Here is a 24574-nt window from a genome sequence, read left to right as displayed (position 1 = left end):
GCAAATGTATCTTCCATTAAGGGTCGACTCTGAATTTGTATGCACCAGAAAACTCAGAAGGAATATAATGTCTGGGCTTGATCGCATTCCAAAGCTAGTCCAGGTTTCATCAAGCACAAATGCATTTTCATTGCGACCAAGTTGCGGGAAATTGGAAAACGCGAAGATACAAGGCAGGCGGCTGAATGGTGAGAACTACCCGAGCCAATGTGCTTAATAGATAATTAATGCCAACACTGTAAGAGAAGCTGATCCCATTCTGGAAAAGCACTAAACAGTAACTGAGCTGAAAGTAGCAATATATATATATAGAATGCAGATATGCTCCATAATCAATACGGAGGTGCAGCTGTATCCCCTGTTCCCAAGGTCAGAGACTCAGAGCATATTTTTAGTGACTACTCCAGCGCGTGAAATTGGAAGTCAAAAGCAGGATAAAAGGGAAATATCAAATGCTCTGCCAAGATCTCCAGAGCACAGGCGATCACAAGTAAATGGAAAAGTGTTTCTACTCTGGAGAGATAACCTGCACTTTTATCTGCCTCTTCAGAAAATGTGGAGGGGAGAAAGAAGGAGGAGGTCAACGGAAGCTTTCTCAAGAGCTTTTTGCTTCTTTTTAGGTGTCCAAAAATAATCGGGAGACCACCAGAGGCCAATTATGTTTTGACTTGTCATGAAAGCATCTACTTCATGTTGTGGAAGTATTGAACCTTTAAGAGTATGATAATGTTTAGAAAGATTCATGGATATTGTCAAACTAAACAAAATAAATGCTATAAAAGACACATTTTTGCCCCTTTCCCTAAATCTCTGTCTGTTGGCTTAGTCATATTAAGGATGCACTGAAACCACTATTGTGCATTTGGCCGATCCCCGGATCCTTCCTGAAAGAATCAGAACAGAATATCGAACCAAATCCAACCCCTAATTTGAGTATGCAAATCATCGAATGGGAGGGAAAAAGAGATTTAAAAAAAGAATTTATTTTCTTGTTTTGTGACGAAAAATCACATGATTTTAAGGATATGGAATCACTTCGGCCAGGCACAAGGATTCGGGTGAATCTGAAGCTGAAAAAGGCAGAATAATGAACCGAATCCTGAATTCAGGGCATCTCTAATTATTATTCTTTGTGTTTTCCTCTTTGTTCCTCCCTTGAGTGGAAGTGAGGAATATGATTGGGTGTTCTGCTCAACAAAGAACGGTCTATAGGTCTATAGTTCCATCAATGATTGGTTTTGATTATGATTTACATAATATTATGGTGGACTTTTCACCCATGTCTCTAGATACGTTTTTTTGTGCATCTGGATGAATACATTTCAAATAAAGAGGATATCCATATTAACTCTTCAGGAAGGCCCCAGAGGCTTGTTGCCTGCCAATTACATGACTTGCCCCGTCTACAGAAGACATGTCCCAGTTAGACTTTTCACTTGTCAACCGACAGTCTGTCTGTCATGCCAAGTCTTTACCTTGCCTGCACAGTTTGGCAGATATAAGCTTTCTCAGGAGATTTTTCATCTTTCTACATGTCCATAAGTTATCAAGAGCCCACCAGAGGCCAGTTATGTTTTGTCTAATTATGAAAGTGGAGTCAAATGGGAGTACTGGACCAAGAGGACTCTAGTTGATGCTATGCTTTTGATTATGATTTACATAACATTATGGTGGACTCCCACCTTCCATGGCTTTTGACCAAAGTCAAAATCAGCACCATAAAATGTGTTGTGCACCTTGATTCATGTTAAATACAGAGAATATCTGCATCAATTCTAGTTATTTCGTCTGGAAGAGCCTAAATGGCCTGAGATATTCAGACCCCGTGCTTGCCATCAATGATATGACCTACCTTGTCTAACGAGGACATTTCATTTGTTGTCTGGCTCAACCACAGACCATCTTTCATGGCAAGTCTTTACCTTGTCTGCAGAATTTGACCTATAATGATGCATGGTGTTTGGCTTCCTAGCCAGATGTACATTTCCTTTCTCCTCTAATTGGCAAGTGCCTCATCATCCACGAGAGACAAAACACCATAAAAGTAATTATTGTTATTATTATGTTGACTACATATCTCTGTATATTAAATTAATTTCCCCAAGTCCCTTGTCTAAAGCAGTGTCTAGTATTCAAAAACAAGCTTTCTTACATCAGTGAGAGACAAGCTTCGACAGTCTAATTAGCATGGACCTGGGCATCTTGCTGATGTAGTTAATGTTCTTGGTCTATCGCTGTAAATCTCAGACTTTAGGCAATGCAATGAGTACCTCTCCTAATTAGCAAACAAGTGAAAATCTCAGAGACCTTTCCCTTTCTGAATGTGTAACAGAGCGTTAGCTCTTTTGGGTCTAATCAGCAGGCTTTATATATTATGCAAGAATTCAGTATTCTGTGCATAACCCAAGGTCTCTAGCAGAGAAACCAGCTCTGGTACAGTTATGCACATACTCCCATAGTGCCTGTGTTACAGAAAATGAATTGTTAAGGACACTCCAACTCAAGCAGTCTTAGATTAATTGTGTCCTGTTCATAGGTTAGACCTACAGCAGTATCATTGTGTTTTCTATGCCTGCTTTATGGTTCTGACCTTTCCCAACAATATTGGACCAGATCTCTGGCTACTAGACCTCACCCCAAAGCCATTATTTTGGGTTCACATGGTTGCGGATAAACATTTGAATTCATTGAAACATTGAATTCTTTCTCACAGTGGCGTAACTAGATATTACTGGGCTCCACAGCAAATTATTTTTCAGGCCCCCAAAATGTTTCTCAACAACTTCTGGTCCATCCACTGCTTTTATCTCTTTTTCCCTTCTGTCTTGTCTTTTCCTTCTGGTTGTAGAGTCCACTACCATGCTTCATGATCATTACAAGTTCTTTTGATGAAATGCTGCCTTTGCTGTGTCTTTCCAAAGCACATTGTTTTAGAGGTCCTACTCTTTGGTGTTCATAGGCAGACTTTAGTTTTGCCATGATGTTCTTGGACTGAGAACATTGGTAGTTTGATATTTTCTCCACTTGTAGATGGTCATCAAGACAGTGGGATGATTTATGTCAAGTTGTTTCATGATCCTTTTTTAATTCTACTACCCCCAAACTCATATATGTATAACCTTCTTTATAAAGGTCTCAGAGAGCTTTGATTCTAGGCAAGGTGATATGACACACTTCAACAACAAAGAGAAACCAAACTAAGTTTTGAGGTTTAAATAAGACAGGTTTCTCCAAGAACCTCTCACCTTTACCCAATTAATATTACTGAGATTAAGATCAAGCATCTATAAGCTGAAAAGTCAACAATTGCCATGGGGTGTATCTCTTATCCAGTAAACCCCAGTTCCCAATCAGTCTGGATAACAGGTCTGATGCTTGTACTGTATATATAAATATATATAGAAAAAATGAAATATCTTGCCTTGATTTAGGCCATTTTATTAATTGAAGGCAATGTTACATTAAAAGAACCTAAATGAACACAATTGCAAAAAAAAAAAAATCTTTGGTGTAATTGGACCTTAATTGTCCAGTTCATCAGAGGGGAAGGTTGTGTTAATGTTCACCCTTCTTAAGAGCCCAAGGCTATGTGAATTGATTAAAGTTTCCTGCAATTCTAAATGCAATGTTAATGGGTCAATTAGGAAGGCGACCAACTGAGTTTGGCACTGCAAAACAGCCATTATTTTATTCTTCAGAAAATGTAGAAAACTCGCCGGGGCTTTCATATTTTGTGCATGCATAAATAAATCACGCTATAGCCCTTAATATTTTAAGGCATTAGGATGCCGCCTTCCCCCTTCCAGCTCTTCGGGGTCTGTGGCATCATGTAAATGGGACTGAAAAAATGAACTTAATGATGGAAATATTCTGCTTGGGTCAATTACTTTATACGTAATTGGTATCATTGAAACTGAAGGAGAAAGGTGTTAAATTGTTAAATGATATGGGCATGATATACCACGAAGTATATGGAGCTATAGTAGTAGTGATGTGCAGGTTGACAAAAATTCAACCCACACCGGACCCTAACTCATCTGCTCTCAAGCCACACCTGAGCCGAGCCCACCCATCTCTGGTGTCATGAAAGAAGTGGAGCAGACATGTGCCTATTAATAGATGCTGTCGGAAGAAGAAGAAGTTGGCACAAGAAGGTCGGGGAGAAAGGAAGAAGAGCTCAGCCAGAACCCACCCGCGACCCACAAACTGTGCTGATGTTGACCTAAACCTGACTGACCCGTGGGTATTGGCCCACCGCACATAAATGACCTATAGAACAGTTGAAAGTCAACTGGTTCTAGATTAAATATATTCAATCAAAGACAAAATGTCAAAGAAGATTTACGTATAAGAGAAGTAAGTTAATGTTGAAAGACTCAGTGTCAGGCAGCTGCTGGAAAGGCTAACATGATATTACTACAGGATTCAAAGTGGACTTAACAAATCCAAATATAACGCTTCTTCTATACCTCTTTGCTTTGTCTACATCTTGAACAGAGGCAATAAAACAAATACAGATGAATGCAAAAAATGTTCAGATAGAGGCAATTAAAGGCAAGAAGAGCAAGTAAGGCTCATTAAAAGGCATGTGTTTATCTGAAGCTCAAATAATATATAAATGTATTAATTTACAATATAATGATCTGGTCTTTAACTAAAATGTGTTGCAGAATCAGCTTCATGACCTGACATCAGACACACAAGTTAAGATGCATCAGCAGGTATAGGCTGTAGTGATGGATGAATTTATTCGGCAGGCGGGGATTTGCGGTGAATTTCGACGTTAAGCCGCTGGCGAATAAATTTGTGAAAATTTATTTTGACGCCGACGACAAGAGAAATTCGTCCATCACTAATAGGCTGCAATGGAGCACTCTACTCACTGCTCAGAAGGTAATGACAGGGCCAACTTGTGGACTACTCCTTTATCTATACTTTGTATCTGTTGCGAGGGGCAGAGTGCAGCCAGACTCCATATTAAAGTGCTTTTTTAAAAGAGTGAACTCAGAACCACCACCCCCGCAGGTCTCTAAATAATCTGTATATCTATTCTGTAGTCTCCACATACAACGCTCTTATCTTCTATACAAATTTTGAATCTACATGAAGACTTACCCATAACCCCATAAAATGCCCCATCAAGTGAAACAAACAGAACATGCAAAATTCTGACTGCCATCTTCTTGGTGCAACTAAAACTTGTTATCTAAATTCCGTCTCAGTTGACAATTTAATGATAATGGCATTCTGTTTGTGTTGCATTTGTGATAATATTACCATTCCCGTCCGACATAATTCTGGGCAGAAGGGAAGGAATCTTGGAGGCCCTAATTCACACAGCCCGAGACCTAAATGATAGTCATTTTCTTTTCTGCCTTAAATTGTTCCTCCAACAATTACATTTCAATTAAAGAGAGGGCATTCAGGCTGAAATAAATACAAATTGGCATAGTTCTTATTGCTACAGCGGGAAAATCACCAAAAGAACAATCACACTATTAAAACAGGATTTAGAGTCGTGCACAAAAGAGCAAAATGTTAAAGGAAACCCTTTCCCGGGGTCTAATGAAGCAGAAGGATGTATTTGTTTATAGGCAATTTCAGCACTGGGTACCGCAGGGGTGGGGCTGTAAGAGCACAAGCAGTGGGTTGGGTTATGACAGCTTACAGGGGGAGGGGCAAGGAGTCTGTAACTCAAGCAGTGGGAGGGACTAAACACTGATGGAAGCTTACAGGGGGAGGGGCATAGAGTTTTTAATTGAAGCAGTGGGTCGGACTAAAGCACACTAATGGAAGCTTACAGGGGGAGGGGCATAGAGTTTTTAATTGAAGCAGTGGGTCGGACTAAAGCACACTGATGGAAGTTTACAGTGGGAGGGGCAAGGAGTCTGTAACTCAAGCAGTGGGTGGGACTAGAACATTCTGGCAGTTTACGGGGGACAAGGCGTCTGTAACTTGAGCAGTGGGTGGGACTAAAACACTGATGGAAGCTTACAGTGGGAGGGGCAGAGTCTGTAACTCAAGCAGTGGGTGGGACCAAATTACTCTGATGGAAGCTTACAGGGGGAGGGGCATAGTTTTTAATTGAAACAGTGGGTCGGACTAAAGCACACTGATGGAAGTTTACAGTGGGAGGGGCAGAGTCTGTAACTCAAGCAGTGGGTGGGATTAGAACATTCTGGCATCTTACGGGGGACAAGGCATCTGTAACTAGAGCAGTGGGTGGGACTAAAATACTCTGATGACATCTTACATGGCATACCTCCCAACATTTTGGAAGTAAAAAGAGGGACAAAAAAATTTTTTCCGCACGTAGCGCAGCAAATTTTTTGACCACACCCCTTTCTGTTGCCACACCCCCTAATTACCATGTTCGTTTTACAAAATTTGGCAGGTTATGAAAGTTTGAAAATATTTCTCCTTATTTAAACTGTGTTTTTGTGTCTCAAAATTGTTACAAAGTATCTTATTTGCACCTGTTAGCTGTTCTGGGCTCTCTGCTAAAAGCCAATTAAGTGAGAAACTTTGTTTCTTTTTCTGGCTGTTCAGTGCAGAGAAAAGAGGGACTTTACAGTACAAATGAGGGACTGCGGGTTGAGCTGTCGAAAAAGGGACAGTTGGGAGGTATGACATGGGGAGGGGCAAAGAGTCTGTAACTCAAGCAGTGGGTGGGATTAGAACATTCTGGCAGTTTACGGGGGACAAGGCATCTGTAACTAGAGCAGTGGGTGGGACTAAAGTACTCTGATGACAGCTTACATGGGGAGGGGCATAGAGTGTTTAATTCAAGTAGTGGGTGGGACTAAAGTACTCTAATGGAAGCTTACAGGAGGAGGACCAAGGCATCTGTAACTCAAGCAGTGGGCTGGAATATCATCGTATAGGAAGAGGGAGAACCCTCCCAATGCAGTTGGATTGAAATACCCAAAGATTAAACACTCCTCCATTTTGGCAATGCCTTTTTCAAGCCACCTCACTTCCAATCTAGAGAGAAATAAAAGGGCATATGGCTTCTTCTTAATTGGGAACTAGGGGTGCACTGAATTCTGGATCAGCCTTTTTTTTTTTGAAGGATTCCGATTCGGGCAAAAAAATTTACCTGAACCACTAAAATCATGCGACCGTTAATCAGGCAATTACATAAATGTCAATTATTTTGTGCAACGCTTTATATATATATATATATATATTGGATTTGGTTCAGGATGCCGTCGATTCCTTTTGTAGGAAATTCAGGATTCGGTGCATCCCTAAAGGTAACTAAAACTCCCAGCTGCTCTTTTACAATTGAAACATTGCTGTCGTTTTCGGGATATTAGCAGTTTTAACACTAGCCCCTCTGCCAGGAGTAGTAGGACTAACAGCGTGCACCCGACGCTACAACAAGCTGTTGGTATAGCTATAGCATTGCCTGGATTTGTTGAGTAGTTTTAACACTGCTTTGCTGTTGCAAATAATAATAGCAATGTAAAACTGTGAATATCATGACAACTAAAGTAAATAAAAATGACTGTAAACTGCAAAAACTCCTTTGGTTGGGGGGGTTAAATGGACGACTGCAAATATGGAAATGAATATTTTAAGCAGATTGGGTAATGCAAACCCAGTTATTTTCCAACTATTTAATGAACGTTCCCAGTTAGGAAAAGATCTTTCGACATGAACGTTTATTGTTTGAGGCAGGTCCGAGCTCTAATAAATCTTTGCATTGATTTTTATTCCCATTTACCAGAGAGTTTGGCTACTGGGGTATAAATGGGTTTAGCCTGTGCTGATTAAAGGGACAGTCAGAGGTAGTAAAAGCAATGGTGGGAGCAATAGGAAGTAAATAACCCAGAACAGTCTGTGCTTTACTTGCCCTTGATACCAGTGTCACTGTGCAAAACAATACAAACCACGTCCTTGGTAGAAGAAAAACGCTATTGATTTTATTAGTCCCTTGAGCTATGAAGGGATTTCATCTATATCCACTCCTTCTGGTTTGGTCTCTACAGGTTAATATCCTCCAGTTTGGGCATTATTGGCCATTAACAATCTATTAAATATTTAATTTGTCACTGGGTTAAAGGGCGGCCGTTGGGAAGCAGACCATTTGTCTTGCGCTTCCCTGAGTGTCATTGATGCATCTCTATCTGGCGACTCCGGCCTCTCATTCACCCCCTGCAAATTGGTTCAACCTCACAAAGGACAAAAGGGAAGTTCAAGCCGACATGCCGGCCACAAGGTGGAGCTGTAGATCCCACATACGTAGCAGCAGGGTATACTTTCCCTTTAATATGCTGCCATATGTGTAGCTAAGGCTAAAGGTGGTGGAAAAAATCCTTTAATTTAAAGGAAGTAAATTGTTACTAAATTATATTTAATTTCATAGACGTGCGAGTGCATATTAAATACCAGCTCAGGGATATTCCTATTCTTATTATATATAATTGTCACGTCGCCCGTCGTCGCTCCGGAGAAGTCATTATTCCACGGAAGTCAGACAGGCACAGAAACAACTGGAATAAGTTGGTTCCACTTAAGATTTATGATTTGAGCCCAATAAAAAAAGCTGCGTTGCCTTGGAAACCATGTAGATACACATTAGCCGGCCCTTGCATCTCATTTCTGTCAGGCGCCGCAGTCGCTGCTGGAATTTAGAAGAATAAATAACGGCCGAGATTCTCTGTATCGCAGTGCGATCAGCCACGGAATCCTGGGAAACACTATGTATAGTGAATAAAGTACCCCCGTTGCAAAATATAAGGATATTGTAAGTTACAGAGCAGTTGCAGGTCATGGAACCCAGAGGTGACTTTTAACATCCTTATATTTTGCAACAGGGGAAACATTATTTATTATAATACACAAGCTTCAATGAGTTATGTGACAGAAATGACATCACTAAGCTATGATTATAACCGATGACATCACTAGGCACCGTTTATAAGGATATCATATACAGTAGAGTCCTGCAGCAGGTCGGGTTCCTGCAAAAAACGAGTACCCTGCGAAATGAGGGTAGGATTTTCAGGTGCGGGTCTGTGGGTTGGGAGTCTCCTCTAAATTTCTTATCTTATGTTATATTGTCTATATTTTAGTCCTTTTAAAATTTTACAAAACTTGGTTCTGTCCCGCCCACTTTTGATGATGTCACTTCCGCTTTGCAGCAACACCACTTCCTGTTTGATGGTGGTCAACAAGTTACGGGTTGGGTTGCGGATAAGGCAGTTGCGGGTCCGGGTTGGGTAGTGGATCAAAGTGAGGTATTTATGCGGGTTGCGGGTCAGGTCGTGGGTTGCAGTTCAGGTCGCGGGTTTGGGTCTTAGAAATTGGTTCCACGCAGGACTCTAATTTCCAGTATATTATATATATATATATATATATATATATATTACAACTAGTGAGAAGAGGGTCACCCTGAACCCCAGATAGGTAGGTGCCCCATCTAAAGAACTTTACAACCACTTGGAAAGCTGCTTAAAATTATGTTTTCTTTCACCACATACATTTTTCGGCAGAGTTCCTTTTTATGGCCTGTCAGGACCCCAAAAAGACTACAATGCCTATGCCAGTGGCTAATCAATGCTGCTTTGGGCGCCACCTAATGAAAGAGAGTATTATTGCAAGAGCTAAAAGTAATTGAATCACAAGAGCAGTGATCCTTAACCTATGTGTTGGAATCTAAAATTGGGCCCCCATGCTGTTAGCGATGGGTCCCCATGATCCCCTTAAATACATGAAAATGAGTGTTGAGTTGGCCAGCTTAAAACCCACCGAGTCTGGGCCTAAGTTTCCATGTGCCCAAGACAAGCCCCAAACTCCAACCTCCACCCAACATCTCTTCAACTGGAGATGCATGAAATGATGGATCAACCACAATCTACCCCCCCCACAAGTCCCCCTATACCCCCCATGTCCACAGAGTCTGCCCCTCTATAGGTACACCACTGCTTGGGTCCTACGGAAGAATCCCAGACTTAAGCTGGCCAATAAAAGCTTGTTACCCATTCCCTCTAGACCAAACTGGCATTTTATTGGCTCGTGTAGGGAGCCCACCAACTGACCTGTCTGATATCCAGCTAAAAACCATAGAGGTTTTCAGTTGAGGACCTAGTCCTTGTCTGATGGGTCTCCATACTGCAGGACAGGATCATTGGTTCAGCCCGATCTGATTCAGTGTATGTGTACTTGATTCAGACCAAGCAGATGTATGGGCAAATAAAATATGGGCCCCATTCAAAAAAAGGTGAGGAATCTCTGACCAAGAGAAAAGACCCATTACACAAGAGTAACTCTGTGGTCCTGGTGGGCCATGTTGACTCTTGTTTGTGTTCCTCTGTGTGTAACACGATCCAGTTCCTAGTGGATTGGTCCAGGAGTAAAGCAAATAATGTATGAGATATTCCCACTCTCTATCTCTGGGCCGGATCCTTATATAGATTCTTTTAGCAAACACTGATAGACCTGCCTAATGAACTCTTAGGGGATGGGATTGCGCCCGCAGAAATATGATGGGGGAGCGCTCACACTCGTACAGCAAATGCGGGGAGCCAGCGATCTCCGAGACATGATAAATAGGGTGCCATGGAAAACTCATTAGTGAGCCGGTAAAGGTCAGTGTGGCATTAAAGCCATTCTGGGGGAAGGGAAAATAAAAAGAGGCCGAAGCAAATTCTGAGCTCCCAGTTCTGCTCATTTTCTGGGCCTCGGGGCTTTCTGTCAAATGCGGCAACCACACAGGACAAAAATATATATATATATTCTTATATATTCTTTCTGTGGCAGCTGTTGGGGCTGAGGATTTAACCTGAAAGGAAGAGGGGGGATTTATCAGTCCCCAGGTGGCGCTGTAAAAGAACTTGATTTTAATAGGAAATAATGTGATCTGTTCTTTTGTGTATTGCCTTTAAACATGAATATGATATATTCCTAGGCTGGCTTTATGTTCTACATATCTTCCCTCAAATAAGCCTGTTACATACCCAGAACGTTCCTTCTCTGTATATTTGTATTTATACATATGGGAGGAGGTGCCATATTGATTCCCTTAGACTGTACAGTATGAGGGAATAGCTTATTGTGTGCCCAGAACATTCCTTCTCTGTATATTTGTATTTATACATATGGGAGGAGGGAGGTACCATATTGATTCCCTTAGACTGTACAGTATGAGGGAATAGCTTATTGTGTGCCCAGAACATTCCTTCTCTGTATATTTGTATTTATACATATGGGAGGAGGCGGTGCCATATTGATTCCCTTAGAAAGTACAGTATGAGGGTATAGCTTATTGTGTGCCCAGAACATTCCTTCTCTGTATATTTGTATTTATACATATGGGAGGAGGTGCCATATTGATTCCCTTAGACAGTACAGTATGAGGGTATAGCTTATTGTGTGCCCAGAACAATCCTTCTCTGTATATTTGTATTTATACATATGGGAGGAGGAGGTGCCATATTGATTCCCTTAGACAGTACAGTATGAGGGTATAGCTTATTGTGTGCCCAGAACATTCCTTCTCTGTATATTTGTATTTATACATATGGGAGGAGGGAGGTGCCATATTGATTCCCTTAGACAGTACACTATGAAGGTATAGCTTATTATGTACCCAGAACATTCCTTCTCTGTATATTTGTATTTATACATATGGGAGGAGGAGGTTCCATATTGATTCCCTTTAGACAGTACAGTATGAGGGTATAGATTATTGTGTGCCCAGAACATTCCTTCTCTGTATATTTGTATTTATACATATGGGAGGAGGAGGTGCCATATTGATTCCCTTAGACAGTACAGTATGAGGGTATAGCTTATTGTGTGCCCAGAACATTCCTTCTCTGTATATTTGTATTTATACATATGGGAGGAGGAGGTGCCATATTGATTCCCTTAGACAGTACAGTATGAGGGTATAGCTTATTGTGTGCCCAGAACATTCCTTCTCTGTATATTTGTATTTATACATATGGGAGGAGGGAACAGTCCAAGGCTTCTATAGGGCCACAGGTAGGACATGGCTTGTCAGCATTGCCAGGGGGGCCTCTTTCTGTAACTTTGGCCCCCACCAGAATGAGAGTGCAACATCTGCAGGCGAGTGTAATGCCCATGAAGGATTGGGTTAGCACAAATAATTTCCATGGAGTGTGACAGATAAAGGACAAGTCTGGGAATTGGTCACACCTTAACCAGCAGAAAATCTAATGATCTTGCAGCGGAACTTGGCACAAATCCTGCTTTTAATTAGCCCCTTTTCTCTCCACATCTGATTAGCCGATTGGCCAAATCTTTCATATTTGCGGTTCAGCTGTGACCTAGGAATTTGTCTCGCTGATGAATCCAAGGTGCAAGTTTGGACTAATGAAATGGGTTTTAATTGCGCGTTATTGCAACGAGTCCAACTGCAGCTTACCGGTGTCAAAAATAGTAATTTCATGTAAAACAGGGGATGCTGGGAAGGACGGTCATGTAGAATATCTGCTCCATACTCCCTTTCGTAATCAGCTGCCTTCTGCTACAGTTTTTCATGAGTCAGAACCAGCTGTGAAGAGGGTATGAACAGCCAGCCAGATACTGCTGTCAATAGCAATTACACATAAGAATGAGGAATGAATGGCTATTGGGAAGTTGCTTAAAATTCAATTTTCTTCCATTAGGCAAAAAACAGTATTTGGGTTAAGTTCAACTTAAGGCCCACCACCCAAGGTGACTGATGGGTAAAAGGGGCTGTTCACCTTTAAATGAACTTTTACTATGATGTAAAGAGTGATATTCTGAGACAATTTGCCATTGGTTTTCATTTTTTATTATTTGTGTTTTTTGAGTTATTTAGCTTTTTATTCAGCAACTCTCCAGTTTGCAGTTTCAGCCATCTGGTTGCTAGATCCAAATAGATCATGACTAGTTTGAAGAACAAAACAATTGTCCTGGTGGTCTGTGTGGTGACCCATGAAGCAACATTTTTTTAATATATATGATAAAAACGCAAGAGGACCATACCGTGACTCGAAATGGGGTGGTCGCTGACTGGTCCATGGTGGGACTCTGATCGGAGGAACTCCCAGGCATGCTGCGTCTTCTACCTGTTCTTTCAGGCGGCGACTCTATGGAGGAAGGAGAAGAAACGGCAACTTTAAATGTCAAGTCCTGAGATGTCAGGAGATAAATCAGTTACTGTATGAATAAAAGATAATCTACACGGAGAGATAGTTTAATTCTCACTTTCGCTATAGCTGCAAATGAATTGCAACGACACTCGCTCCCCTCCCAGTCCGACTAGATCAGCTCATTTCAATTTCGCACAACTCGTTACTGCTTCCTGGCTGCCTTCATAAATAGCAATTTCTCGGAGATACAAAGAGCGGGATTGTGTAAGTTTGGTTTATTTAGGGCCATAAATACTTAGGGGGGCATTGGGCAAGGAGAAAAAGTTTCTTTCAAGAAGGTCATACGCGGCTAAGGTTGCCACCTTTTCTGGAAAAAAATATAATATATATTTATCTTTTTTCCCTATTAATAACATTGGGATCAACCATCATTTTTACCGGCCAGGTGGCAACCCTATACGCGGCCCAACATTATATGACCTATTGACCGATACTGTACAACAAGCCTTACACACACTCAGAGACCTTTATATTTTTCCTTTTACTTAGGCTGACCTCCGAAATTACCATAAATTCCACCAGGGTCAATAATCCTCAATACTTCATGATCAAATGATTATCATCCCAAGGAGCCCCACATCTGGCCACGTGAAAATGGAACCCTGAGTTCAGATCCAGTTGCACTCTATCCACCTGCCAGGCACCTGTACTCAAGCCCACAACATTGACACCACCGGGTCTTACACCCAAGTTACATCACAATACATAGGAGCAGTTCCTATAGGTCTTTTTGCTGTACAGCAACAGGTATCTCTGATCTGCCTACCGTAGAGTCCTACCGTTGAGTCCTACCGCAGAGTCCTACCATAGAGTCCTACCATAGAGTTAGACTTGTGACCTTATGGAGTCTATGGTAGAAATGTACTGCTACTGTAATTTATCTAATGGGCTTTAAATCAAGAATGGAACCACTGTAGAAAACCATTTTTAAGAGATTTGGACGTTTGCCGAGTCATTTCAGACCCCTGTGCCAACTTGAGATGCTGCATTCCTTTCTTTAGCGTCAGAGTGGGTCAAGTGGGGGGAGGCAGTGAGAATACACGGTGGACACCCACCACCTCCTTTCCGCATTGCACGCCAATCTTCATTTGATGCATAACCCAGGTTTTGATGTCAACTGTGCATGGGGTGAAATTTGAATATTTAAAAGGCCAATTTCTGATTGCCCAACATAGGTCCTGGGCATGATTTCTAGTCTGTCTTGTCTGTTCCTAAACCTAGCCTGTCCTTGTCCATCCCTAGTTTGCTGCCTATCCTGACCTTTGCCTGTTTATTGACCATTCTCTCGGATCCTGCTTTTGTACTGCGATGTGCGATGTTGGTTTGACCCAACCTGTGACCTCGATTGCGCTCTTGTTTCCTGATTTAGTACTGCTCTGCCTGATTAGTATCGACTCAACCTGTCCCTCGACCACTCTCCTTTTTCCTCTAGTTCACGTTTGGTTCCCTTGCCTGCCCAGAACTCTCTCCCTGATCCTCTCACTATAAGACCTGGTGGCATCCGAGTTGCGCAAATTCCAATTTAAAAATCTCTGCTGTTTAATTTACCAGGAGAGGATTTTTGCCACCCTTGTTAACTTGTGGGCTGCTGCCGTCTGAGGAAGTTTCTCAAATCACCTCAGGGCAGCAACACCCCTCACGTTGGCTCTGATACATCCCCCTAGTGGTAAAGTGCAGAATCTACTAAAGGAAATTTCTAATTTAATTTAAAAAATTAAGATAAAACCTATGGAAAAACACTGGAGGGTCAGAAAAAAAAAAAAAAAATCTGATGAATTTTAAATTTCAATCTCAAAATTTTGACTTTTAATAACAGTTTTTGTCCAAAAAAGGAGAAACAAACCTGTCTCTTTTCTTCCATAAAAACCCCAAAGTGTCACTTTTTAAAGTCAAAATTCTGAGCTTCAGAGTCGGAATTATGAGTTTAAAAGTCAAAATCACAATTATGAAATTAAAAGTCCGATTTTGAGTTTGAAAGTCAAGTGATCAGATTTTTTTTGCAGAGCTTCCATAAACACATATTATAAAATACTTCAAAATAAATGTAACATCTTAATCTATAGTAGATGAAAGCAATAGAAAGAAGGATGGTTTAGGATATATTTGGAATATCCAGCCATGCTAATGTTACGATAGAGCACCCAACAATATGAGCACTGGCAGAAGTCTGACACCTAATTACTAACATTGCGCTTCTCTTTTAGCATAACAGCAACAAGTACCTTGAGGTGCAACACAAAACAAACTCCAGTAAATTCCCTTTGATTTCAATAAAAGACACAGCAGATAATTTGCAGCCGCTAATAAGGAGCCATTTTTTTATTGGCGGCTGATTTGTTCGGCCGGCAGATGTGGGCGCAGGTAGAAGTCGGACTCAGCGAAGCTCTCCTTATGGCACTTTATCACATGCAAAGCCCCGCACCTATTTGATTTGTGGCTCCTCTGAAGCCAACGGCCAGATGGAAGGGGGGGGATTTACAATCAACAAAATCCTGGGTTGTAACAAAGCGTTTTTTTTTACGGACGGGAAAAGGCAGATGCGCGGGAAGAGGCGTCGGCGCTAATGAGGGGAAATCAGATCGTTAGAGGCAGAAGCTGTTCCTTTGGAGACAATATGGAACTTGAAGTGAAAACAAAGTTCTTGGCTGGAAACTGTAAGGCATGGGAAATAGTTACACAATTAGAATTAAGCACCGCAGTTTGGCTTTAGGGATATGGAAGTTTACGGACTTTATAGATATTCTGCAGCTCATCCTTGGAATTGGGGGCTTATGGAAAACCCCCATATGGAAGGATAAATCTGTTCATGGCAATGATGTGCGGGGAAACAAAAAATCGACCCGATCTCTAACCATTCCCCTCCCAACCCAACAAGCCTCCTCTATTTATAGACGAACACCCGACCCATCTCTGATGTCATGAAGGGGGCGGAACAAGAACACCTATAAATAGAGGGTGCAGGGAGTAAGGGTGCGGAGAGGGCGGAAGGAAGAGCTTCACATAATATCTAAAGAGAGACATACAGTGTTGGACATGGTAAGAATAAAGGGTTAACTTATCCAAAACTGATGAGGGGTTCAGGTGCTCAAGCCCCAGACCTTCAGCTCGGGGAGGCAAACAAATGTCCATATATGTAATAGTAGGCTGGCATAAACCGGACCACAATCCAATGTTGGATGCATTTTAAAAATGTTTATTTAGCAAAAGACGTCTCAAATGGTGGCCATACACAGGGACATCTCCCCGGATCTCTTCCCGATATGATCATATTAAAGTGGGCGATATCGGTCTGATCCGATCGTGGGCCCTGGGGCCCAACGATCGAGAGAGAATGGAGGCCAAACGGGCGCTCAGATCAAAGAAAAGATGCGGCCGCAATCTGACGGGATTTTTTACCCTGCGAAAGTCGACCAGATGCCGATCGGGAAAGCCCGTTGGAGGGCTCTATACGTGGGCCGATAAGCTGACGACTTGACCTGTAGGCAGCTTTTATCGGCCCGTGTATGGGGGCCTTTACACGTTTTGTGCCTTGTGGCCACGTTAGTCATAGGCTGAAGAAAGAGCTTGCTCCAAAACTGTAAATGTTGTGTGGAAGTTGGCCCCTGAACCTTCCAAGCCAACCTGCACATCACCAATTCATGAGGCTAATGGCAGTCTCAGCATTATCATTATTTCTCCTATCTGCAAGACAGGGCACAAAGTGCAAAAATCATGACAGACTGCTCCCATTATTTTCACACCCTGTCCTTAACATAAAATTAATTATGTGCTGGACGACAAAAATACGACCCACACTCAACCGTGAACCCGATCCCTCCCAACCCAAATCCTACCCAACCAGGCGTGGCCGCTCTATTTGACACTCTACTGACACGCCCATCTCTGTTGTCACCAAAGGGAGGCGGGGTGGAGCAGGTACGTACCTATAAATACTAGGGATGCGCCGAATCCAGGATTCGGTTTGGGAATCGCCCTTTTTCAACAGGATTCGGATTCAGCCGAATCCTTCTGCCCGGCCAAACCGTATCCGAATCCTAATTTGCAGGGAGGGAAATCGTGTGACTTTTAGTCACAAAACAAGGAAGTAAAAAATGTTTTCCCCTTCCCACCCCTAATTTGCATATGCAAATTAGGATTTGGTTCGGTATTTAGGGCGTGATGGGCCCCTATACCATCTACGCCCCTGAATAAAGCCCTAGGATGAGAATGGCGTGATTACAACATTGGAAGCCACAAACTGTCAAGCACTTGGCACAAAATGAATATAATAAGCAAATGGAATCGATCTGGAGATCAATGTGTCCGGATAGGGCTTCTCCATGGCAACAAGTGACGCAACAGCCGAGCTACAAGACACATTGTTAGAGCGCCTTACAGAGCATTCGTTTTTTAGATGGGGTCAGTGACCCCCATTTGAAAGCTGGAAAGAATCAGAAGAAGAAGAAGGCAAATCATTCAAAAACTATAAAAAAAAAGAAAACACGAAGACCAATTGAGAAGATGCTTAGAACTGGCCATTTGATAATAAAGAAAGGTTAAGTTAAAGGTGAAGCACCCCTTTAAGGAGCTTAGCAGAACGTGGGGCTGGAACGCGAGAGGGGGGCATTTACACTCCTGGAACATTTTATCCTCTGGCATCAGACAATAATGGGGCCGGTGCCAAGACAGAGGTGACATGTAATGCCTTGATGCTTTTAGGATATTACACTAAGAGCATTTCTGACACTTTTCGGGCAGTGTACTGGCGAGTGGCACAGCACAAGGGCAGTCATTACTAAATCGATTCCTGCCATGAAATCGGCCGCAAGATAAAGGGATTTGCTAGATCATTTTAGAGATGATTATACATTGTCTGCAATGGAGCAAAGAGATTCCATTTGTTTGTGCAATTTGTTCTGCTAGCGGGATATATATTTCCCTGGCCATCCCCCGTCAGCATTAACTGACGGGTATCCCCTCCCACTGACAGATGTGTCCCCTAGCAGAGTTTAAAGCCCCACCTACCTACTTCCTCCCTGTCTTCTTTTTCTCTCTGCGGTGTCCTCTGCAGGAGGTATATTTTTTCTTTTGTGGCTCACCCGGTCCTTTTTAGGGCTGGAATCCAGGCGCAGTTGGCCTCTCTCCGCCTGAAGCTCCAGGTTAGCGTTCGCCTTAGCGCATTCGCTCTGGGGATCCCTCTTAGCGGCCGGGGATTACAGGTCTGTGGACTCTAACTCACTTGGCGTTTGTTTGCCGGCGCGTATGCGCGTGCGCGCGCACGTTTTTGTCGCGCGCACGTTTTTCGCGCGCGCGCGTTTGTCGCGCGCGCGCGTTTGTCGCGGGCGCGCGTTTGTCGCGGGCGCGCGTTTTTCGCGCGTTCGCGTTACTTCTGACGCCCGCGCCGGCGTCATCACGCTGCGCCTTTTGGCGCCAGTTCTTAACCGGTTTTCGGCATCCTTGCCTTTGGCCTGGTAGTTTTTACAGTGCTTAGGCTCCTTAGGATTGCCGGCTGCCGAGAATTGTGCCGCCCCTCAGGTTATGGTGAGTCACTTTCAGGTAAGTGTTTACTTCGAAAAGAGGCATTATCTGTACTGAAAGTAAATTGTTTCTTACAGATGGAAGATTCATCTGGGAGAAAGAGGTTGGCTTCTGGATCTGAATCTGATGTTGTGATAGTCTGCAGAGCTTGCAAGAATCCCGCTGTTAAGGGGAAGAGGCTCTGCAAACAATGCATCCTCGAGTTGCTTGACAAGGACTTTGGTCAATCTGCTCCAGCTAGCAAAAAAAGCAAAATCCGTAGAACTGGAGGGTCAAGCTTCCCCTTCGGGGGCTGAGTCTGCCTTATCTGATCCGTCTCCAGCGGATATCTTGTCATGGATTTCTCAAGCTGTGTCACAGGGCATTAAGGAAGCAACGGTGAATCCAGGCCCTTCAAATCCTAGACAACAAGTACCGTATGAAGAGTCTGAGGAAGAGGAAGATACGGAGGATGAATCCGATCCCTCTTTTGATGTCAAATTAATTCCAGCCTTGATCAGGGCTGTGAGGCAGTCCCTTACTCTGCAGGATGAGGAGCAGACATCCACGCCCATTTTTGTCTCCAAAAAGGTGAGACAAACTTTTCCTATGCATAAGGAAGTTGAGGAGTTAGTATCAGCCGAGTGGCAGAAGGGACCAAGAAGAGTTCCGGTCGAACCTAGATTGGAGAAGTTCTACCCCTTTCCTGCTGGAGTCTCCAAGGTTTGGGACTCTCCCCCTACAGTAGATGCTCCTGTAGCACGTCTTTCTAAGAAGACGGCATTACCAATTGATGATCTCTCAGCACTTAAGCATCCTATGGAGAAGAGGATGGAGACAGAGTTGAGGAAAACCTATTTGGTTGCTGGGGCAATGTTGAGGCCTTCTGTCTCGCTAATTTCAGTAATCAAGGCCATGTCTCTTTGGACAGAGTCAGTGGCTGTTGATACCAATGAGGAGACCTTAAGCGAGCAGTCTTTGCAGGTTCTGGAAGACATCAAGATGGCATGCAATTTTTGTCTCGAGGCTGCTGTGGATTTAACCAGATTGGCGGCTAGAAGTATGACTTTTTCGGTCGCAGCCCGTAGAGCCTTGTGGCTTAAAGCTTGGTTTGCGGATACTGCCTCTAAGAATGTTCTATGTAAACTTCCTTTTGAGGGGCAGATGCTCTTTGGAAAGGCGTTAGAGGAGATCATTAATAAGTCTTCAGGAGGGAAGAGCACTTTTCTCCCTCAAACTCCCAGACGTTTTAGGAACCCTCCTAGACGTCAGGATCGTTTCATGCCTAGACGTAGGGATGACTCAAGATTTTACAGACCAGGCAAGGAGTTTTTTCGTGCCAACACTTGGAGGACAGGGCAGTCCAATGTGTTCAAGGGGTTCAGACCCAAGGAAGCTAGATCCCCCAAAAGGCAAGCCAAGCAACAATGATATGAGGCCTGTCCAGATTCCTGTGGGAGCAAGATTATTAAAATTTGCAGGGGTCTGGGCAAAGGAGACGAAGGATGTTTGGGTAAAAGCTATTGCGACCCGAGGTTATATGATAGAGTTTCTTTGGAAACCCAGATACAATCATTTCATCCAGACTCCGGTCCCTCGGGAGGAAGACAAGAAGGTTTTTTTAAAGGAGTATATCCAGAAACTAATTCTGAAACAAGCAGTGATTCCAGTGCCCAATTCTCAACAGCGAAAAGGCTTTTATTCTCCCCTGTTCCTGGTCCAGAAAAAGTCAGGCGATATGAGGCCAATCCTGGATCTCAGGAAACTAAACAAGTGCGTGAGGGTTCGCTCCTTCAAGATGGAGTCCATCTTAACCATCAAGAGGGCGGTAAGTCCTGGAGACTGGCTCATCTCAATCGATCTAAGAGACGCATATCTGCATGTGCCCGTCGCGGTAGAACATCAGTGTTTCCTCAGATTCTTTTTCCTAGGGCAGCATCTACAATTCACCTGCCTTCCGTTTGGCCTTTCCACGTCACCCAGAACATTCTCAAAGGTCTTAATAGTTGTCATTGCGAGGTTAAGGAAACAAAACATAGAGGTTTATCACTATTTGGACGACCTATTAGTTGTAGCCAGAAATCCAGAGATCCTAGAAAGACATCGAGACACAGTGATGTCGGAGCTACAGAGGTTCGGATGGTTGTTAAATCTGGAAAAGAGCCAACTTGTACCAACTCAGAGATTAGTCTATCTGGGAGCTCAGATAGATACATGTCTAGGGATGATTTCCTTGTCTCAGGAGAGGATCTTCAAGATAAAGCAAATGATGACAACGGTGGTGTTTTTACACTGTCTTCCAGCAAGACAATTTATGCAGGTTTTAAGCAGTTTGACTTCAACAATTGGAGTAGTTCTTTGGGCCAGATGGAATATGAGGAAGATTCAAAGGCTATTTCTGATGCAGTGGGATCGACACAGGAAAGATTGGAACCAAATGATTTACTTTTCAGTGGAGGCAAGAAATCAGATGTTATGGTGGCTGAATGCCTCAAATCTTCGGAAAGGATTCCCTCTGCTAGATCAAAGGCCATTAAACATCTACACAGACGCTTCGGGCTCCGGTTGGGGAGCACATTGCCAGCAGTGGTCAGTCCAAGGTCGTTGGGAGGAAGATCTATCTCATCTGCAGTCCAACATCCTGGAATTAAGGGCAGTCTGGAAAGCTCTACAGGCTTTCGAACCTCTACTTTGGGCAGAGGAAGTCTGCATAAGATCGGACAACGTCTCAGCAGTAGCTTATATCAGGTGTCAGGGAGGCACCAGGAGCAGGGCAATGATGAAAGAATTGAATCCCATTATGGAATTTGCCCAGTCATGTCTCTTGGGGATAACGGCAGTTCATATTCCCGGGAATCTGAATTGGAAGGCGGACTGGTTGAGTCGCAAGCAAGTAGATCCTGGAGAATGGAGCCTCAACAGCCAGGTTTTTCGGAAGATATTGGGAAGATGGGGGAGACCCGATCTGGATCTCATGGCCTCTGTGAACAATCACAAACTTCCAATCTTCTTCTCCAGAGTTCCATGCAGGGAAGCGTGGGCGACGGATGCATTTGCCCACAGTTGGAACAACCTTTGGGCTTACGTATTTCCCCCATTCGCAATGATCTTCAAGGTTTTGAAGAAGATTTTGAGGTCCCGGATCGAAGTTGTCGCAGTCCTACCGGATTGGCCGAGAAGGCCTTGGTATCCGTTGTTAAGGAGGTTGGCTGTGGACAAACCAATGAGACTCCCTTACAAACCAGACCTTCTGTTCCAGGGTCAATTTCTTCATCCTGCTCCTCAACAACTAAAGCTAGCGGCATGGAGACTCAGCTCAACAGGCTGAGGGAAGAGGGCTGTTCGGAATCCCTTATAAATACTTTGTCTAAATCTCGGAAGAATAGCACTTCTTTAAAATACGATAGGATCTGGAGTGTTTTTTCTTCTTGGGCTACGAAGGAAGGATTCAGTCCTGAAAACCCAGAGGTGATTCAAGTGTTGGAGTTCCTTCAGTTGGGTTTGGATAAGGGCCTCAGCACTAGTACCCTTAGAGTTCAGGTATCTGCACTTTCAGCAATTTTGGGAGTTCAGTTTGCCAGCAATCCTTTGATAGTTCGCTTTTTCAAGGCTGCAGTAAGAATTAGACCACCAGTTAAGGAGCTCGCTCCCTCTTGGGATTTGCCGCTTGTGCTGGAAGCTTTTTCAATATCTCCTTTCATTCCTGAAGAGAATATATCCATGTGGGATTTAACTCTGAAGTCGGTATTTTTGGTGGCTATAGCTTCAGGTCGAAGAGTCTCCGAACTGCAAGCTCTGATGGCTAACCCTCCTTACACAGTTTTCAGTGATCAGGGAGTGACACTCAGACCAAGTTTATCATTTCTGCCGAAGGTGGTGTCTGAATTTCACCTAAATGAACCGATATGTCTTCCAGCCATTGACAGAAATTCAGATCAGGAGAAGGATATTCCTGAAGTTCTGGATATAAAGAGATGTTTGGAGAGGTATCTGACCTCTACAAGACCCTTTAGGAAGTCTGAAAGAATGTTCATTATCCCTTGTGGAGCTAACAAGGGTCAAGCGGCTTCGATTTCCACGATTCGTAGATGGATCATTACTATGATCAAGAAGGCTTACTCGCTAAAAGGGCAAGAAGTACCTGAGGGGGTCAGGCCCCATTCAACCAGAGGTATGGCGACGTCTTGGGCGGCAGAAGCAGGAGCACCTACAGATGCCATTTGCAGGGCAGCTACCTGGGCTAGTCCTAATACTTTTGTTAAACATTATCGTTTAGATGTCAGGCTAACCAAAAGAGCTGATTTTGGTCGTAAAGTTATTCAAGCAGTACTGAATTCTAAGTAAACTGTTTGATTCTCCCACCCCTTGTTTCATTGCTTGGGTATTACCCGTCAGTTAATGCTGACGGGGGATGGCCAGGGAAAGGAGGAATTCTATCATACTTACCGTGATTCCCCTTTCCTGGCCATCCCCCTAGTCAGCATTCCCTCCCGAATCTTAGAGCTTTTTACAGAGACAGGGAGGAAGTAGGTAGGTGGGGCTTTAAACTCTGCTAGGGGACACATCTGTCAGTGGGAGGGGATACCCGTCAGTTAATGCTGACTAGGGGGATGGCCAGGAAAGGGGAATCACGGTAAGTATGATAGAATTCCTCCTATCTTATACATTCTATGGCTTTCTCCCCTGAACTCATCTTCAGTCTATAAAGCAAAGGTACAATTGAGTTCAAAATTACAAGCAAGTACTTACATTGTAACCTAAAGGAGCAAGATACATTGTCTGGTTAACAACTGTGCACTTTTTCTTTAAGTGCTGACACTAGCAATACAGATAGCTAGAATCTCAGCTGCCATAAAGTAGGACAGGACTGCTGCTTACAATTTGGATCAGATAGGATCTGTGCAGCCACTGGGACAGAATGTTCTGTTATACAGATAGCTAGAATCTCAGCTGCCATAAAGCAGGGCAGGACTGCTGCTTACAATGGGGATCAGATAGGATCTGTGCAGCCACTGGGACAGAATGTTCTGTTATACAGATAGCTAGAATCTCAGCTGCCATAAAGCAGGACAGGACTGCTGCTTACAATGGGGATCAGATAGGATCTGTGCAGCCACTGGGACATAATGTTCTGTTATACAGATAGCTAGAATCTCAGCTGCCATAAAGCAGGACAGGACTGCTGCCTACAATGGGGAATTACATATGATATAATGCAGCCCTTAATAAACTGCTTGGTTAGCTCTCACATGCAAACAGCTTTCTTGGAGCTGATTATATTCCCTGGAGGTATCGGTCTTACATCAAGTTTTAATCACAAGTTCCCTACCTGGGTGCAGTTCCCATACAATAGAGAATGATTAATTCCAGTGTAAAACCAATGTCTGCTCATCATTCAGATTGGAATTACAGGAGCCTCCCTATCTTGAGCTCATTTATTCTATTTTGAGACAGAGCAGGCACCTTCTCCATACACATAAGTGTGTTTTATAGAAAAACATAAAGCCATCAATCCTCTTAAGCTGATTTAAAGCCAATCTGTACAGAGTGAGGAACAGTAACTCAACTTGCTGCTAAGGGTTGGGAAGTGACTTTAAATAACCAGCGCCGAGTAATGGGGAGATACGACCTGACTTTATTAGATGAGACGGATATTTCTCTTCTGCGGGGAAAATAAGATATTAGCACATCAGGGTCTCCTGAATGACTTGTATATATGTAAATAGGAAGGGTGTCATATTGGTTGTTTAAAGGGGACCCGTCACCCAAGAAAATTATTCAAAATCCTATTTTAGCACATTAGTCAAGCAAAATGAACTTTAATTACATTATATAAATGATTTGAATCATGTTTCCTTCAGTCTGGGAATTGATAATTATAACAAGCAGGCAGGAGCCATTTTGTGGACACTGCTATTAAGGCAAGT

General features: G+C 43.1%; 1 protein-coding gene across 8 annotated transcripts in view; it reads right to left on the bottom strand.

The window, feature by feature from the left end:
* Positions 1–24574, bottom strand: part of LOC108698203 (disabled homolog 2-interacting protein) — a 253072-nt gene that overhangs the window by 140094 nt on the left and 88404 nt on the right. For all 8 annotated transcript variants that reach the window (XR_005963203.1, XM_041572372.1, XM_041572374.1 and 5 more), the window contains exon 2: positions 12985–13088. Coding sequence is in view for 7 of the 8 variants with exons in the window: in XM_041572372.1 (XP_041428306.1) it covers positions 12985–13088 (104 nt within the window). In the remaining variant the exon portion in view is untranslated. The remainder of the gene's footprint in view (positions 1–12984; positions 13089–24574) is intronic.

This window comes from Xenopus laevis, chromosome 8L (assembly GCF_017654675.1).
Source record: "Xenopus laevis strain J_2021 chromosome 8L, Xenopus_laevis_v10.1, whole genome shotgun sequence".
Classification (NCBI taxonomy): Eukaryota; Metazoa; Chordata; class Amphibia; order Anura; family Pipidae; genus Xenopus; species Xenopus laevis.
Note: the sequence above shows the minus strand (reverse complement) of the source record. Positions and strands in the feature narration are given on the sequence as shown.